The sequence below is a fragment of the Taudactylus pleione genome, unplaced genomic scaffold, assembly GCF_031769625.1.
Source record: "Taudactylus pleione unplaced genomic scaffold, aTauple2 ptg000018l, whole genome shotgun sequence".
NCBI lineage: Eukaryota > Metazoa > Chordata > Amphibia > Anura > Myobatrachidae > Taudactylus > Taudactylus pleione.
In genome coordinates this window covers 3,963,772-3,982,078 of record NW_028284420.1, presented here as the reverse complement: position 1 = coordinate 3,982,078, position 18,307 = coordinate 3,963,772, and the positions used below count along the sequence as shown (strand labels likewise).

Here is an 18,307-nt window from a genome sequence, read left to right as displayed (position 1 = left end):
GTTGACCTAATATAGAACTGTTTGTAATGTTGACACGCTTGGAAAGATGATATTCATTAGGTCGACACTGATGAAATGTTGACATGATTAGAATGTTGACAAAACATCCTTGGAGGTCTAGTGATGACCAATATAGCGGCTCCATCAGCTCCAGTGGTGTCTTCCAAGTCTAGTAGTGACGTCAAGATGACGTCTGCCAGATCTTACTTAGCTACCGGTGGTAAGTAAGGAACGCCTGCCGGTTTGTAGCCGGCCGCACTGACATCAGCAGTGATGTCAGTGGGGAGTTTCCTGCTCGATCAGAGCAGGAAGCTCCCTGGGGCTTGCGGTTGCCGAGACCCAACCTTAGGGTCTCGTCGCCACCCCCGATGGTCGCGATGGTCTTGACCATCGAGACCATCAACCTGGTCGGTCGCTAAAGCTGTGGGTGGTAACCCACAGCTTAGCTAGCGACCAGGAGGCCGCACTTCAAAAGCCAAGCGGCCGCCCTCATTCAGAGCGACCGCTCGCATTTTGCGAGCGCCTCTGAATGAGGGCCATAGTCTCACGCATTTTGATCACACCTACATTTACGACATAAAGGCTGCAATGGGCTACAATGATGTGTTCTCACAAGTTTAGTGAGAGTGTGTTCATGCAAATATGGAATATGCAGAGCTGGATGTAAGTAACATTATGCCTGTTTGCAGGCATATGTCTTGCATCTAGTATAGGGTAGGTGCAAGTGCCCACTGATAATGACTATTAATAAGCCAAGTGCTCACATGACTTTGCGCTCGCATCTCAATGTGTACAGCATTGCATATGGTCCAAATATACAATTGTATCTCGTAAATGCTTCAAATGAGTACTGTACGCCCAATTACTATATTACTAACCTCCTTGTCCTGTCAATTATATTTCCTTGAGCCTGGTCCACTCATGGACCTAATAAGCATATTTCTGTTTTCTTTGGTTGTAGCACGGACTACTATTATAGTTATTTGAGTTCACTAAAGGAAAAACTTCCACAGTGCTATATCTGATAATAGCCAGGATGCTTGTCATTTCTTTATTTTAGTTTGGGACCTGGTAATGTGCATTTATGCCCTGGCGTAACAGCTCACTCTGTGATTCTGTACATCAGTCGGCCATCTGACAAGCTAGGAATATATGAATTGGTGGTGGTGGTGGTGTGAATGTTCTTCCTGTGAGTTTTATAACAGAAGTCTGAGAAAAAAAAAGTCCTCAGAGTAGAAGCTGCTTTTTTGCAAGAGGGTTGTAGATGGCTACCTATTGCCTACCTACCACTGCTCTATACAGTGTTCTGTTTTATTCTTCTGAACATTGTTAGGAGGGTTACAGAAGGACAGAAAAATTACCCTGGGACATTCATAAATATAGGGCCTGAGGGATGGATGCAATGCAGATGGTTACGCAGTTGAGCGATTATCGGTGGTCTGTGCATGCGTCTGAATCGCATGTCAAATTTAATTCCTGATGTCACTCACAGATTTATTTGCAAAGTGTTTGGCAGGCAGGTAAAGAGGTCTATTTTTTAAAATGGAACTAAAAGCTTTTCAAATACATTTTATTTTTTTGAGGATAAAAGGACATCCTGTCAAATCTAGAAACATTCTTGATAAAGTACCCTTTGTGCCGCCAAGGGTACGTTATCAAGAATGTTTCTAGATTTGACAGGATGTCCTTTTATCCTCAAAAAAAAAATGTATTTGAAAAACTTTATTAGTTCCATTTTAAAAAATAGTGGTATGAAACATGTAAAATACAGGAATAGACAACGGAGTACATTGCTAAAGAACAATGCCGGGGCAGGAACGTCATCTCTAGGTACACGGATTACAAGGCACGCTGCTCCCTTGCCAAAGCCCGGCAGCCACTGTCCCACAGCGAGCACCTGACAGCTAAAACATCATCTGTCAGTCGCTACTGAATGCAACTGACTGCCCGAATGACAGGAACACGGCTCCCCAGCACCCGGCCCCACAGAACAACAAGAGGTAAGACCGGGTTAGCATAGGGACAGGCACCTCCAATATCCAGCGGCAAAACAGGACTGTGCTATACTAACTCCGCTATATCATCCTTCCCTACAAGAAAAGGGCTATAAACATCAAAGATGTGCTTTTATTTATTTTTTATTTTATTTTTTGCAACAAATATAAGACAATTTTAACTTTGTATTTACTTTTAAAAGGTACATGTGCAGTGTCTAACAAATAGCAACATTTTACATCACCACTTATAAACATATAGCACTCAGTTTTCTATTCTAATTTATGGTGTTCTTTCTGCAATTGAGCTGCTCCTCACTCCACAGCGTGGGTCTTTCCCTGTTTTTGCTTTACAAGTATATCTGTCACAGTGTGCCGGACAACGGTCATCACTTACCGGGTCCGGCAGCACTGGCTCCCTGACGGCCAGCGGGCAGGGAGATCCCAGCGCCAACGTCCTCCCGGGCTGCCTGTCTTGTCCTCCGGCGAGCGGCAAGCAGGGAGATCCCGGCGGCTACTGCCGTGGGCTTCCCCTGTCAAATGTGCAGATGGTCGCAGCTCCCCTAGGGGCGCGCGTGCCGTACTGAAAGTGAATTAACCACTTAACTGACAAATTATTTTTCCAAAAACCGCTCCGAAATTGTCGGGTTTTTTTATGATTGAATTAGAACAGCTTTTTAAAACTTATCCAACACGATTTTGTAAAAAAAATATATTTTCTCTAGCCACTGTATACCATAAAATTGGCAATTTTTATGGTATATAGTACTGATGGCTATTGATAGAAACATCAATTGAGACCACAGCTGCTGATGTTTCCTTAACATTGGTTGGGAGGCTGCCATCTATATACGCATTTGTGTATATATACAGGTCGAGTCTCCCATATCCAAAATGCTTGGGACCAGGGGTATTTTGGATATCGGAATATTCCGTATTTTGGAATATTTGCATAAAATAATTAAATATCTTGGGAATGGGACCCAAATCTATACACAGAATGCATTTATGTTTTATATATACCTTATACACATAGCCTGTAGGTCATTTTATACTATATTTTTAATAATTTTGTGCGTCAAAAAAAGTTTGTGTACATACATGAAATTCATTTATGTGTCATATACACCTTATACACACAGCCTGAAGGTTATTTTATACTATATTTTTAATAATTTGTGCTTTAAACAAAGTTTGTGTACATTGAACCATCAGAGAGCAAAGGTTTTATTATCTCAGTCATGCTAAAAATATTCCGTATTTCGGAATATTTGGATATGGGAGACTCAACCTGTATATATATATATATATATATATATATATATATATATGATCAAAGAAGGAGAACGGTGCGCATCACAGTTAGTAAATGAAAAGATTTATTTAGTACAGCACACATAGACAACTTACATTTAAGTTTCCAGCAAGCAGCATACACATTATGGCAAAATATCACGGGTTTCGCGGAAGCCAAAGAGCGATACCAACAGCCTGGATATAAACAGCAACGCTTGTAATTTTGCTTGGTGTTAGCGGCGCTCGCATCTCAGCTCGCTCCCCCTCTTACAGACTTTACCAAAGGAAACGGCGGCGTCACAACGCCGTGACGTCACCAAACCACGCCCAAACGCGTTTCGTCACGGAGACTTCGTCAGTGGGTGTGGCTAGCTAGTGCCTTCGGCCCATCTTATATAGTACAAGCACTTAGCCAGATGCCAATTTGCATAATACAATAATTGCTAATACATCGATAAAAACATATATCCTATCTTCCTATATCAACAAAAATACATACATTAATTCATACTTTTGTTTTTTACATACTTTGCACACTGTGCCATAATCCCATTTAGTTTATAGTCACCCGAACGCCATTTTTATGTAGTCCATTCTATCATTACTAGCTCATTACATTTATAGTAAATTGTCTCTCAAACTTGGAGACACCCTTTTATTATAGGTCTTTATACTTTAATCATTGACCATACTATATAGGAGAATAGCAGTCTGCACAATCTATCAATCATATCGTAAATGGGCAATCATTTTACATTTTGTCATTACGCATATTACATATGTATTAGATGATACAACCCAATGATACATATATAAAAAAACATAAACCATACTAAATGGACACAAAAAAACAATGTATATAGCATATACAAGGTCAAATTATAAGGGACATCAGAATTAACAAAGGAATTTTTAACTCACTGAAAACAATTAAAAATATTTCATTGTATCAATTATATATATATAGAGAATATAATCTAAAAAAAAGGGAGCAACAAAATTTCATCGTTAAAAAATATTCATATAACTATATAAAAAATTATTTAAAAAAAGATAGATATGATAAATAAATAATAATAAATATAAATATATAATAAATATACATCCTAATTTCATAGATATAGCCCAGTGCTTTAAAGCTTATTACTCCACCAGAAACTGTACTATATCACATCCCTCATTTACCCCATATGGACTCATTGTATTCAAGGTATATATCCAATATGTCTCTCTCCTTGCTAACTTTTTTCCTAGATCACCCCCCCTTTCATCTAGTGTCACATGTTCTATTCCTTTGAAGGAGAATCCATTTAACTGCGATCCCTGGTATTCTAAAAAATGTCTAGGGACACTGGGCTCTATTTACTACAATCCGCGTATTGAATGCGGATTGTAGTGTGATATTACCGAGTGAATTCGCATTCCGAATTCAGGCAATATCACAGGGATTTACTATAAATCCCTTGCAGGGACAGAGCTTGTGATAAAGCTCTGTCCCTGCGGATCCCATCCGCACTCTAGTCGCGGTATTTTCTGAAAAAATACCGCGACTAAGAGCCCGCGCATGCGCCAACCCACCGTCGCTGCTACCCCCCACGATGCTAAGCCCTGCCCCCGCGATCGCAGACCCCCGTGAGTCCCCCACCCCCCCGTGACCCCCCCCTCCCTTCATTACACTTACCTGCATCTTCCTGGCCTCCCGGTGATCTTCTCCAGGCTTCCCGATCAGGTGATCTCCCATACTGCACTGGGGCCCGATCACCTGATGACCGGGCAGCAGTGCACTGTGGGAGACCAGCTGACCGGAGAGGAGCCATCACCGGAGGCCTGATCACCGGTCCCTGGAGTCAGGTAAGTAAAAAAAAAATTTTTCCATTTTTTTTTTTCTTTTTTTTTACAGCAATCAGCTTGCGGTCTTTTTAGACCACATAGCTGATTACTGGTACCGGCACCCGGCTCTGCTCTCCCTGTTAGAGCAGAGTGGGAGCCCGGTAACCGGGGGAGACCCTGGATAACGCCACCTCCAGGTGGCGTTATTATCACAGGGCTTCCCCCGGTATTTTTTTACAATTTATTTTTAATAACTCTGGTCGGATCACATTTCCCATTACAATTATGGGAAATGCGATCTGCTTTACTAAAAATAAGTGATACTTAGGGGTTGGAGTAGAATTTTACTAATTCTACTCCAATTGCCCTGTAATAACTATAGGTGATACTAAAATAATGTGAAATGGGTGTGAAAACACCCCTTTTCACTTTATTTTAGTAAAAATAATGTTAATAAATAGAGCCCACTGTGATTAAGAATCTTATTTTTAATATTTCTTGTGTGTTCCAAGATTCTCAATTTCAATTGCCTTTTAGTCTTTCCTATATATTTCTTCCCGCACCTACACTCTATCATGTAAATGACAGAGGTGGTGAGGCAATTGATTCGGCTGTTTATTTTTAGGTTCTTTGTATTGTTAGCATTGTAGAATTCTTTTCTGTTTATTGGCATACTTTACAATGTGTACACGGAAAAAAACCTTTATTATTGGTAAGAAACCTATTAGAATATTGTTCTTTGCTTGTTGGTAGTTTAAAAATAAAATAAGATTCTTAATCACAGTGTCCCTAGACATTTTTTAGAATGCCAGGGATCGCAGTTAAATGGATTCTCCTTCAAAGGAATAGAACATGTGACACTAGATGAAAGGGGGGGTGATCTAGGAAAAAAGTTAGCAAGGAGAGAGACATATTGGATATATACCTTGAATACAATGAGTCCATATGGGCTAAATGAGGGATGTGATATAGTACCGTTTATGGTGGAGTAATAAGCTTTAAAGCACTGGGCTATATCTATGAAATTAGGATGTATATTTATTATATATTTATTATTTATTTATCATATCTATCTTTTTTTAAATAATTTTTTATATAGTTATATGAATATTTTTTAACGATGAAATTTTGTTGCTCCCTTTTTTTTAGATTATATTCTCTATATATATATAATTGATACAATGAAATATTTTTAATTGTTTTCAGTGAGTTAAAAATTCCTTTGTTAATTCTGATGTCCCTTATAATTTGACCTTGTATATGCTATATACATTGTTTTTTTGTGTCCATTTAGTATGGTTTATGTTTTTTTATATATGTATCATTGGGTTGTATCATCTAATACATATGTAATATGCGTAATGACAAAATGTAAAATGATTGCCCATTTACGATATGATTGATAGATTGTGCAGACTGCTATTCTCCTATATAGTATGGTCAATGATTAAAGTATAAAGACCTATAATAAAAGGGTGTCTCCAAGTTTGAGAGACAATTTACTATAAATGTAATGAGCTAGTAATGATAGAATGGACTACATAAAAATGGCGTCCGGGTGACTATAAACTAAATGGGATTATGGCACAGTGTGCAAAGTATGTAAAAAACAAAAGTATGAATTAATGTATGTATTTTTGTTGATATAGGAAGATAGGATATATGTTTTTATCGATGTATTAGCAATTATTGTATTATGCAAATTGGCATCTGGCTAAGTGCTTGTACTATATAAGATGGGTCGAAGGCACTAGCTAGCCACACCCACTGACGAAGTCTCCGTGACGAAACGCGTTTGGGCGTGGTTTGGTGACGTCACGGCATTGTGACGCCGCCGTTTCCTTTGGTAAAGTCTGTAAGAGGGGGAGCGAGCTGAGATGCGAGCACCGCTAACACCAAGCAAAATTACAAGCGTTGCTGTTTATATCCAGGCTGTTGGTATCGCTCTTTGGCTTCCGCGAAACCCGTGATATTTTGCCATAATGTGTATGCTGCTTGCTGGAAACTTAAATGTAAGTTGTCTATGTGTGCTGCACTAAATAAATCTTTTCATTTACTAACTGTGATGCGCACCGTTCTCCTTCTTTGATCAGAAATCCCTACATTGAACTCCTGAGGAGGATACTTGGAGAAACATGCTGCAAGCAGTGAATGTACAATAAAGGACCTTGCCTGTATTTTAAGTTGAGACCAACATCTTGCGCATGGTGATATACTTTTTCCATTGACTATATATATATATATATATATATATATACACACACATACACACACACACAGACAAATATGCAAACATATACAGATGCCCCCAGTTTGTTGCAGATCACGGCACAAACGTGCCCGTGAATCACGCTATGCGCCACACAGGGCTGCCGCATCCAGCAGGGGGGGGGGGGCGGAGAACACAGCGCCGACATCGCTGTGCAGTTATTTTCCCGGCAGCTACACCGACAACGGCAGCCGCCGGGTGTTGGTCCAGCAAGGCTGCCGCTTCCGGGGGGGTGGGGGGTGGTAGGAGAGAGCCAGGGGACCGTGTGCACTCTGGTGCAGTGATGGTGCAAATGTCAATCCAAAAACAATCCAATGTGGCAAAGGAGTCCGCTTAACGCGTTTCCCTGACTCTGACGAAGCTGTTTCAGACAGTGAAACGTGTTTGGCGGACTCCTTTGCCACACTGGATTGTTTTTGGATTAACATTTGCACCATCATCCAGCCGCCATTTCCACAGGATATTAGGTTCTCCCTGCTCACAGCACTAAGTTGCTCAGCCGCCGAGCTGTATACATCTGGGAGTTACCACCTTTCATATTCACCGAAGTTTCAGCGGGACACGGATTGACTATTCTGCCACCTCCAGAGCTGTGCCTTCCCCCTGAACAATTTGCACCAGCAGCTACCAAGCTGACATCCATGGGGAGGATCCTCAATACATCTTCCACAGCGTGACACTCGGATCATCTATATATCAACCTGCAGGTTAGGTTTCATACATCCTACAGTGACGTGCTGGAGCATTTCCAGATTTCCCCAACTGGGACACTTTCATATTTATCCATCTACCAATCCAATTCACATGCTTTTAAATTTCTTTTACATTTTTCCGTTTTTAATTTATCATGTACTGATTATATTAATTGATGATATATGTTTATTGAATAAGATATTATCTAGGATATGCTATTTTGTATATATGAGGTCATTATCTACCCTTATTTAAAACTGATACAATTTTATCACAATCAGCCTATGTCATATAATCAAGTGATACTTTATGTACACTGTCACTTCAGCTCCTAATCTCAACGATTTGCACTATTATCCATCTTTACTCAAATAGACCCTCCAGTGTTTCCACAAAAAGAGAATGGCAACTGGTCAAAAAAACAATGTCTAGTCGAGCAGAGTGTGACAACACTAAGATGACTTTCTCCATACTGATCATGTATGGAGTAGTAGTATCAGCTTCTAACTGTCATTTCATGTGCTAGATAGATGACAGAAGCGGATTGGTTGCTTTAAGCCGCATATCCACTTGCCGATTAAACAGAGCGATTGAACGATAACTATATTATCGTTCATTAATCGTGCACAAATGGGGCATGAAAATGTAGAAAACGACCATCGATGCGCCCTCCCGCTGGTCGCCGATAACGACAGATTGACCATGTTCAGGGATGAGGGAGGATGCCTACACTGAATGACATATTGATCAGTGTAGGCACTGCAGGGGAAGAGCAATGACTGTACGATTGCAATGTTGTAATCGTACTGTCATTCCAAGATCTGCAAGTGGATACGCACCTTTAAGGCGGGTATCCACTACACGATTAAAATGAGCGATTGAACAATAACAATATCGTTATCGTACAGAAATTGGCCATGAAAATGTCGACAACGACCAGTGATGCGCGCTCCTGCTGGTCGTTTTTGACATCTATTGTCGCCTGAACATGCCGGTCAATCTGCTGATAGCGACAGATTGCCCATGTTCAGGGATGAGTGAGGGTGCCTATACTTAACAAATGATCGTTCAGTGTAGGCACAGCACAGACTGTGAAACAACTGCACGATTACAATGTCGTAATCGTGCAGTCGTTTCATCGTCTGCTAGTGGATGTGTCCCTTTAGACAACTTTTTCACTCTATCACTCTGCGAGGCTTAATACATCTCCTGCAGCGTTGACCAGGGATATTCCAGGGCCGGCGCCATTCACACTGCACACTGGTGCAGTGCCGGCACTTGGAGATGACATCACCAAGCGCCGGAAACTAAAGCTCTCCTCTGAACGCCAGACTGGGGTGGACCGGCGACTTGTGGAGGGAAGGTGTCCTTCCAGGAGGGTGTCTGATATCACAGCTGACACCGGGGAGACGAGCAGGGAGAGATTACAGCCTACCTATATGAAGAGGGGGTGGGGTAAAAACCGGAAGAGTCCGGAACATACAGGAAGGCTGTAATCTCTCCTTCCCCTGTGACAGCTGTCACAGACACCTACAAATTTCACCCAATCACCATGATATAAATGTGTCCTAGGTACCCATTTACACTGAGCCTTACCCAGGTCTTATCCATGTAAAACCCTGCTCAAGACCCGAGGAGGAGTACCGGGTCAGCCGACCTTGGATTTTTTTTGCTAGGAGCCTTTTCCACTGAGCCGCAACGTGGTTTGACACGGCAATAACCTGGGTTTTTGCGATTGTGGAAAAGGGGCATTAAGATTACCAACTGCACCACAGATTACCCCATTCGCCAATCCCACTCTAACACTCAGTTAAACATGGCAATTGCTATCATATAAATTTCAAACATGAGACACCGTTTATGGTTTGAGGCTTACATGCACACATAATATTATATGATCAATGCTATCCATCATGCACAGTGGGAGGCCCACCAACCCTGCGCCAACGCCTCCCACTTTGGAGGATAGATTAAAGGGAGGGCACCCGGTAAGTAAACCCTTGGAGCCAATTGTGTGCCAGCTCTAATCTATTACCAATATATATATATATATTTTATTTTTCCTCCTATTTTATTACCTTTGAAATAAGGAAACCCCCTTTACTTTACCATTTTGATAGTGGGCCCCGAGTGTCTGCCCTTATTGTGACATTATTAGCACAGCCCAGATGCATCAGAATATTTATTGTAGATGTTGTTCTACCTCATTGCTCCATCAGACTTCTAGACATGTATCTGCTGCTTCCTCTTTCACACAGATGTGCAGGAAAGGGTATTTTCACAGAAAAGTCATCATATTTGCTCTACTATTACAAACAAGTGTATAAACAAAACATCTCTCTTACACAGAAACAAAGAACAGTTCCAAAAGCTATAATTACATTTTAACGTCATCCGGCTATAATGGAATAAATCTTGTTAAATCTACGTAAGATTTGCAAAATACAAATGTAAATGTTAACTGAGAACACAATCAATGTAGTTTTAAGAGTTACACACTTTTACAGCATGCATCATGTACAAACTACAAACAGCAAATAGAATAAGTCTATTTAGAAAGATATCCAGCACAAAAACAAATCAAAATCTGATAGCATGCAATAATTAATAACTAAAGCAAAGGAACTGTTCAGATGAGGCATTTTAAGGGTCTATTTACTAAGCCTTGGATGGAGATAAAGTAAACGGAGCTAAAGTCCCAACCAATCAGCTCCTAACTGCCATATGACAGGCTGTGCTTGAAAAATTACAGTTAGGAGTTGGTTGGTTGGTACTTTATCTATATTGAATGCTTAGTAAATAGACCCCTTAATCTCTTTCTGTTCATCGTTAAACAGTTATTACAATAGAATAACAAGAAATAAACTGTGATATATATATATATATATGTATATATATAACCTATAAGTATAAAGCATAAATATTTTTTCAGTGAACAGAATAAGCAGTTTTGACTTGCATCACAGTCTCTGTCAGGAAGTTATTTATAATCACAGAGGACATAATGCCACCTACCTATGAACAGGATGGACATACAGAAAGCCCAAAATACAGGCTCCATTATACTCATCTGAAGATGTGAACTGTCACCAAACTCAGTCTGCAATACAGATACAGAACTTGCAGTGTCTCAGGGGACAAGATGAGGATGGGCAGGGGTACTATGCAAATAGACCAGGGCAGGGACTTCCTCCTGGCAACTGAAACTAAATTTACCTAGAGGTATCTGTGCAGAACAAACCCTTCACACACAGATTGATCTCTTTTTATAAATAACTATAAATTATATGTTATTATATAGACCTGACAGTGATATAGATATTAACGGCATCAAATGGAAAAATTACACAAATATATGAATAAATACCTAAACTATTATATATGTAAACATTGAGTTTACAGCTGTATTTTACTTTATTGTAAAATGATGCACTCACTATTGTTTATACAGTATCTTACAAGGAAGATTAAAGCACAAGAGGTTTTTATGGAAATTACAAGTTGCCTCGGTTGTAAAAGCACTTGAGTTGTGCATGAAATTGGGTAAACTTGTAGTAACCTTGTGAATCAAACAGTAGAGTACAGCCATATTGGGCGTGATTCTCATTCGGGCGCAGCCATGAAGTCAGACGCAGTGGAGCGTTTTTTATTTCTTCTGGCGTGCGTGGATTCTGTTCAAACAGTCAGAGTCGCGATTGAGGCGCACAGGAGACGCGTTCCTGGGTGGTGGCTTAGCGAATGCTTAGAGATGGTCCGTCTTATGAACGTGTTATAGAAGTGTCGCGGATAGTGGTTGCATACAGAGACGTAAAATCGTTCACAAAGGAGGTCTTATTCAGATGGAAAATCTGCACCTGCCATAGGCCTGGTGCAAGTTCCGATGGTGCGACCGATGTTATGGCTAAAGATGCACCAAGTGGTATTGGAGCATCTGAAGACGATAAAAGTAGGCGTCTCAGTCCTTGCACATGCACACACACGGATTAAGGGCTTGTAGCGGTGTTTGCATAAAGTCACAGAAGCAATTCCGGCAAAAGATGCACACACAGACATCGCAGCTCATTATTTCATATATAATGTATAGATAGGATTACATTGTCCAATGTATAAGGCAGCACCGTATGTTTGTCTTGGTTAGCACTGCTGGGGACATGGGTTCTCTCCTTTTTTCCTTTCACAGTCCAAACATATTGGTAGGTCATTTAGTGTGTGTTTTGTGTGTGTGGTATTGAAAATCATATATACAGTATTTAACAATATACTGTAAATCAGTGAATGTGTTGGAACTACTGTATATAAAATTAATTACAGTATGTAAATTAAACATGTCAGTTAAAGCACGAACAAAGGGATATACCTCTTATTCTAAGTTTTTTTTTTTTTATTTCTTTAAAGTGTTCCATTGTGCATTCTCAGCTGATGCAATTAGAACGCTATTGAATTCTGTATTCCTAGACCCCACAAAGAGAGTACAACTAGCAAAAGAGTTCTGGGTCAAAAATCCAATCCCTTTACATTGCATGTGCTAATTGTTGCGAAAATTGGAATTATCTTAGGGTAGTACATTGAATGTGCTAACTGCGGACTCAGGGCCTGATTCAAAGCTGAACGCTCTGACCAGAGCGCTCGCTCTGAATCAGGGCCCTCCTACCTTTTTTTGGAGCATCCTCATGGACGCTCGCATAGCTGTGGGTTACCACCCACAGCTATAGCGAGCGTCCATGATGATGGTCGCGATGGTCTTGACCATCGCGACCATCGGGCTTGCGACGGAGACCCTGCGGTAGGGTCTCGCTGCCGCAAGCCCTGGAGTGATTTTGGCTCTATCAGAGCCAAAATCACTCCCACTGACATCACTAGTGATGTCAGTGGGGCCGGCTTGAGACGGTAGGCGTTCCCATGGGAATGCCTCCGTCTGACAGGCACGCCCCCGGCACGCCCACCAAAGGGGGCGTGCTGTCTATCAACATCGACAGCACGCCTCCTTTGGTGCGAGACCCGGAGCGATGGAGAGCCTCTCTGGGTCTCGCGCATGCGCACGACGGAGCTCCCTCCGTCGTGCGCATGCGCAGTGGGGGACATCGACCCACTTGCGAGCGTACTGCCGCTCACGAACAGGTCTGAATGACCCCCTCAAAACGGATTAATATCAGGGTATTATGCATGTGCTAATTGCGGTCCCAAAATGGGATTAAACCAGGCTATTATAATGCCTCAAAATGGGATATTATCAGGGTATTATTATGCATGTGCTAATTGCTGTCCTAAAATGGGATTAAACCAGGCTATTATATTAGAGATGAGCGGGTCCAGTTCTCCAAGGACCAGACCCACCTGAACATAGGGGATCCGAGTCCAGCTTGGGTTTTCTCAGAATCCAAAACGAGTCAAAACGTCATCATCCAGCTGTCAGATTCTCGCAGGTTTTGGATTCTATAAAGGCCATTTTTACTCCGGCTGTGGAGAGTGTACAGAACAGACGTGCTCTGTTCTTCTCTGTTGTTCAAGGGTGCAGTGTTGTCGGGCTGGGGCTGCAGTATATAAATTGGAGGGTGCTGCTGTGTCAGTGTTGTCCTGTCAATCAAAAGGCTAGGGCTGCATTTCATAAAGGGGTGCTGTGTTGTCCAGGGATGCTCTGTCAATCCAGCGGTGCTCTTCCCCAGTGTAATAAAAAAACCAAAAGTTAAAATTAATAATTATCATTCCACAAAAAAAGTAATTAAAAAAAATATATATATTTTTTGGGTGTGTGCCAGCTACACTATTACTGCTCAGTGACACTGCTGGCCAGAGTGCAGTTTATCATCCACGTATTTATGACTCTGCAGGTGGTCCGTCCGCACTCCACAGGGGTGCTTTGTTGTCTATACAGGGGTGCTGTGTTGTTCATCAAAAGGCTGCTGCCTCGTCCAGGGGTGCTCTTCCCCAATGTAAAAAAAATTTAAAAGTTAAATAAAATTTGCATTCCACATAAAATTCAAAAAAATATATATTTTTTTTTTACAGTGTTTTTTTTTGTGTGTGCTAGTGACACTAAGTGGTAGCGTAGTGTGTTATTCTTTTCTTATCCATAAAAAATATTGTGACACTGTAGGTCATTGATACAGCAGTGTAATATTTAAAATTGGTACAAATTGACGTGTGTGCTGTACCTCACTTCCTATTTGTTGATATGGTGAATGATCCGTTGAGAGGAGAGCAGGAACCACATACTAGTGCTGGAGCTGCTGCCAGTGCCACCAGCCATGACGATACTAGTCTGTCTACATCATCTACTAAAGCCAATGCCCAAAGGCATACAGGGCTTAAGTCAGGGCATCTAAAATCAAAGAACCAATCTTTTACAGTGATAAAGAAAAAAACATCAAAGGGAAATGTAGCTGCAAAAAGACATAAAATTGGCAATATGCCTTTCACCACATGAAGTGGTAAGGAAAGACTAAGGCCTTGGCCTTGATTTATGACTGGTGGTTCTGCCTCTTATGATGATGTAAGCCCTTCTCACTGTAGACATTTAAAAAAATTTAAATTATTAAGGAGAGTCTACACTAATTTGGAATTATATGACCCATAGTGGGTGCTACTATTTTTCGTGTGATGCCCTGGGGATAGTCCTTGGCTGGAATTTTTGGGGTACCTTGCTTCTCGGACGTGAACCCCTTAATGTTAGGGACGCCAGTATAGAGGAGTCTTGACGATGGCCTGGCGCTTATTCATATATTTGCAAATATATGTAACTAATACCTCTATTATCATGTAGGATTTAAGTATTTTTTGTTGATATTGCCGCAGTGAGGTGGAGGGAATCTTTTTTTCTGTGGGTCAGTGTAAACCCTGCCCTTTACAAGCACCTGTGCTATGTCATTAAGCTGATATGAGCAACCACCATACTTTTTGTTTGCAGTCTTGAGGCATGAAGGGAGCCAGCATTGGGAGGATGTGCTGGTCCTTATAGTGCCATGTGGAGGTTTCTGGGGTACCTCCAAGGTGAGTCAGCTCTCAGCTTATACATGTGCTGTCATTATGCAGTACACTAATTTGGAATTATATGACCCATTGTGGGTGCTACTATTATGTAGCAATAATTATTTTGGGTTGAGCGTTTGGGAGTGGGGCCCCCGGAGTTATTCTGGCTGGACCTTTTTCAGGGCATCACCACTTAATTCACATATTTTTTTTATCACTTTTCTAATTGTTTATTATTCATGTCATTTTAATTCTAATTTTATTAACACTTATTGATTTATCGTTACACATCTATTCTTTACACTTCACTATCACCATTTTTCCCCTTTTCGTGTGATGCCCTGGGGATGGTCCTTGGCTGGACTTTTTTTAGGGACTTGGCTTCTCGGACGTGAACCCCTTAATGTTAGGGACACCAGTATAGAGGAGCCTTGACGATGGCCTGCATATATTTGCAAATGTATGTATCTAATACCTCTGAATCTCTATTATCATGTAGGATTTAAGTATTTTTTGTTGATATTGCTGCAGTGAGCTGGAGGGAATCTTTTTTTCTGGGGTGCCATGTGTGAGCCTGACCTTTCCAATAATTGCACCACTTGTGCAACCTCTTCAAATGTGGGGATGAGCAGGACAAGTCAACATGCTGACATAGAAATTGAGGATGCTCCTGTGGAAGTGCACCAGATGAGGAGGATTTTTTTGTGTAGCTGATGCTGATAAGGATGTTAATGATGAGGATGCTGATGATGAGAATGTTGTTTGTGTAAATCAGGCCCCACTGGAAACAGTTGTTGCGTGGAATCATTTCTACTCCAATCAAGACAACAATTGTCTAGCCGTCTGTACCCATTGTCATTCCAGAGTAAAGCTGGCCATCCACTATACAATTTTCTTTCAGATATCTGTCCAATCTGGCTGGTTGGAATGAAAATCTGGTAATGTATGGGAGCAAATGACAGTCGATCATATGGTTTTAAACACTGAAAAAAGGCTAAATAAATTTGTTCCAAATGGCTGAATTTGTGTGTTTTAACCAGTTTGTCTGAACAACCATTTTTTGGCTATTTTCCAGTGTTTGTGAGCAAATGGATGATTGTCATTTGCTTCAATACATTACCAGGATTTCATTCCAACCAGCCAGATTGGACAGATATCTGACAGAAAATTGTATAGTGGATGTCCAGCTTTAGTATAGGTAGGGACCCTAACCATCTAGGAACCTTCTCCTTGTTACATCATCTACAGCGCATCCATCTAACGTGTTTGCAAAATTCAGAAACTTTGTCTAAAAAAATAAGAACGAGCATTCCAGCGTCAGCTAACTCCCTTCTCTCTGCTAGATTCAAGCACCTGGTTTTCTCACCACCAACACCTTCATCAACAATATCCTCAATCATGATCGGAAGTAGTCCTGCATCCAATTTCATAAGACTAACTCAGTCCTTCCCTATCCTGGATTCCTCAGAAGAATCCTTGAGCGCTATGCCTGCAGTTGCTGGGAGTGGATCTTCATCCCAGAAGGGGACCAGGAAGACTACAAGTAATAGTTCTAAAATGCAATTGAGTGTTAAACAATCCTTTGCAAGGGGGAGCAAGTATGACAGCAGTCACCCAGTTGCATAGCATATCACTAACACCATAACATCTATGCTGGTATTAGATGTGTATCTGATATCCGCCATTAGTGCAGTGGGATTAAGACAGTTAATTGAGGCCCTCAGTCTCCGCTACCAAATCCCATCTAGGTTCCACTTCACTAGAAAAACAATTCCCAGCCTGTACAGGGATGTTAAAAAAAACTTAATTAGTGCCCTCCAAAATGCTGTTGTACCCACTGTCCACTTAACCACAGATATGTGCACAAGTGGAACAGGGCAAACGCAAGATTGCATGGGGTAAATTTACTAAGATTCGAGTTTGGTCAAGTTTTTTTTTTTTTACTTATCTCATTTTGCATTGCCGAATCTTGGGTGATATTCCCATTTTTCATCTCTCAAATATACTAATAAGTGAGTTTAGGTGAAAGTGAGTTTTTCAGGGGTGATGCAGATCGAGATATCTCCCCTGAGTTGCAAGTTAAAATGAGATTGCTCACCCGAGATTGCAGTGTCTTCTCACTGCAAAACTCTCCTGAGCAAGCAGCCTGCACATATTAGTGAGATATGTGAAGGTTGCTTGTGTAAATGTGTAAAATAAAAAAATTATGTAGGGCCCCAGCCCAAGAAGGGGTACCCCCTCTCCCGAAACCCCAGGCTTGGTTTGAAGCCCGGGGCTCTTCCCCGCACCCCTGGGCTGTGGGTACGGGGTAATAAAGTGTTAAATAGTAGTAAACTATTGTATTTTACAGTGGAACTACAAGTGGCAGCAGGCGGCCAGCACCCGTACCTCCACTGTAAAATAAATAGTTAAATAAAGACCAACACACAGCAGATTGGCTCCGGCTCCTGACTCACTGACCAGCCCATGTGGGAACTGTCGGGAACCGGAGCCAATCAGCATCCGCTCTACAGTTAACGGCCGCTGATTGGCTGGTGGCTCCTGACATTTCTCACTGATCAGTCGGGAGCCGGTTAGCGGTGTATGTGGTCACACACATACACCGCTAATGGTAAGTATATGGATCAGGTGCCGGTTTGTTTTTTTGCTAAGACCCCCCTGGATGCTACGGAGACCAGCGCGAAGATGGAGGTTAGTATAGGATCTTTTTTTCAGGTACATCCAGACGGATTCTACATGGGACAAGTGGACGCGAACATCTGGCAGCTGGTAAGTATGTGTGATTGAGGTAGGTGTGTAATAAATTTATACTATCTACGGTGTGTGTGTGTGGTGTCTTTTTTAACTATTTATTTTACAGTGGAGGTACAGGTGCCGGCCGCCTGCTGGCACTTGTATTTCCACAAGTGCCAAAGGGCAGGCATGCTGGCACCTGTAGTTCCACTGTAAAATACAATAGTTTACTACTATTTAACACTTTATTACCCCCGTACCCACCGCTCCAGGGGTGCGGGGAAGAGCCCTGGGCTTCAGTCCAAGACTGGGGTTTCGGGAGAGGGGGGACCGAAGATCGGGCAACAAATCTTCAAATTGTTCAATTGCGGTTTTCAGCTTGCTGATGTATGGGGGTCTTTAGTTGAGATCACGACTCATATTGCCTTTGAGAAAGTCGTCTGTGACAGGGAAATGTAAAGAAAGAGAGGAAGAGCGATTATATCTGACAGGCTTGCTAATAAACAACTAAAATATAACTTTTATT

At 41.4% G+C, this 18,307-nt stretch overlaps 1 protein-coding gene across 1 annotated transcript in view; it reads right to left on the bottom strand.

The window, feature by feature from the left end:
* The window catches only part of CD79B (CD79b molecule), a 107,779-nt gene extending 96,108 nt beyond the window's left edge, over positions 1–11,671 (bottom strand). Inside the window, exons 1-2 of the mRNA XM_088442862.1 lie at positions 11,542–11,671; positions 11,098–11,211 (exon numbers count right to left, since the gene is read on the bottom strand). Of these exons, the coding sequence (XP_088298988.1) occupies positions 11,098–11,211; positions 11,542–11,671 (244 nt within the window). The remainder of the gene's footprint in view (positions 1–11,097; positions 11,212–11,541) is intronic.
* Positions 11,672–18,307: the final 6,636 nt, after the last annotated feature.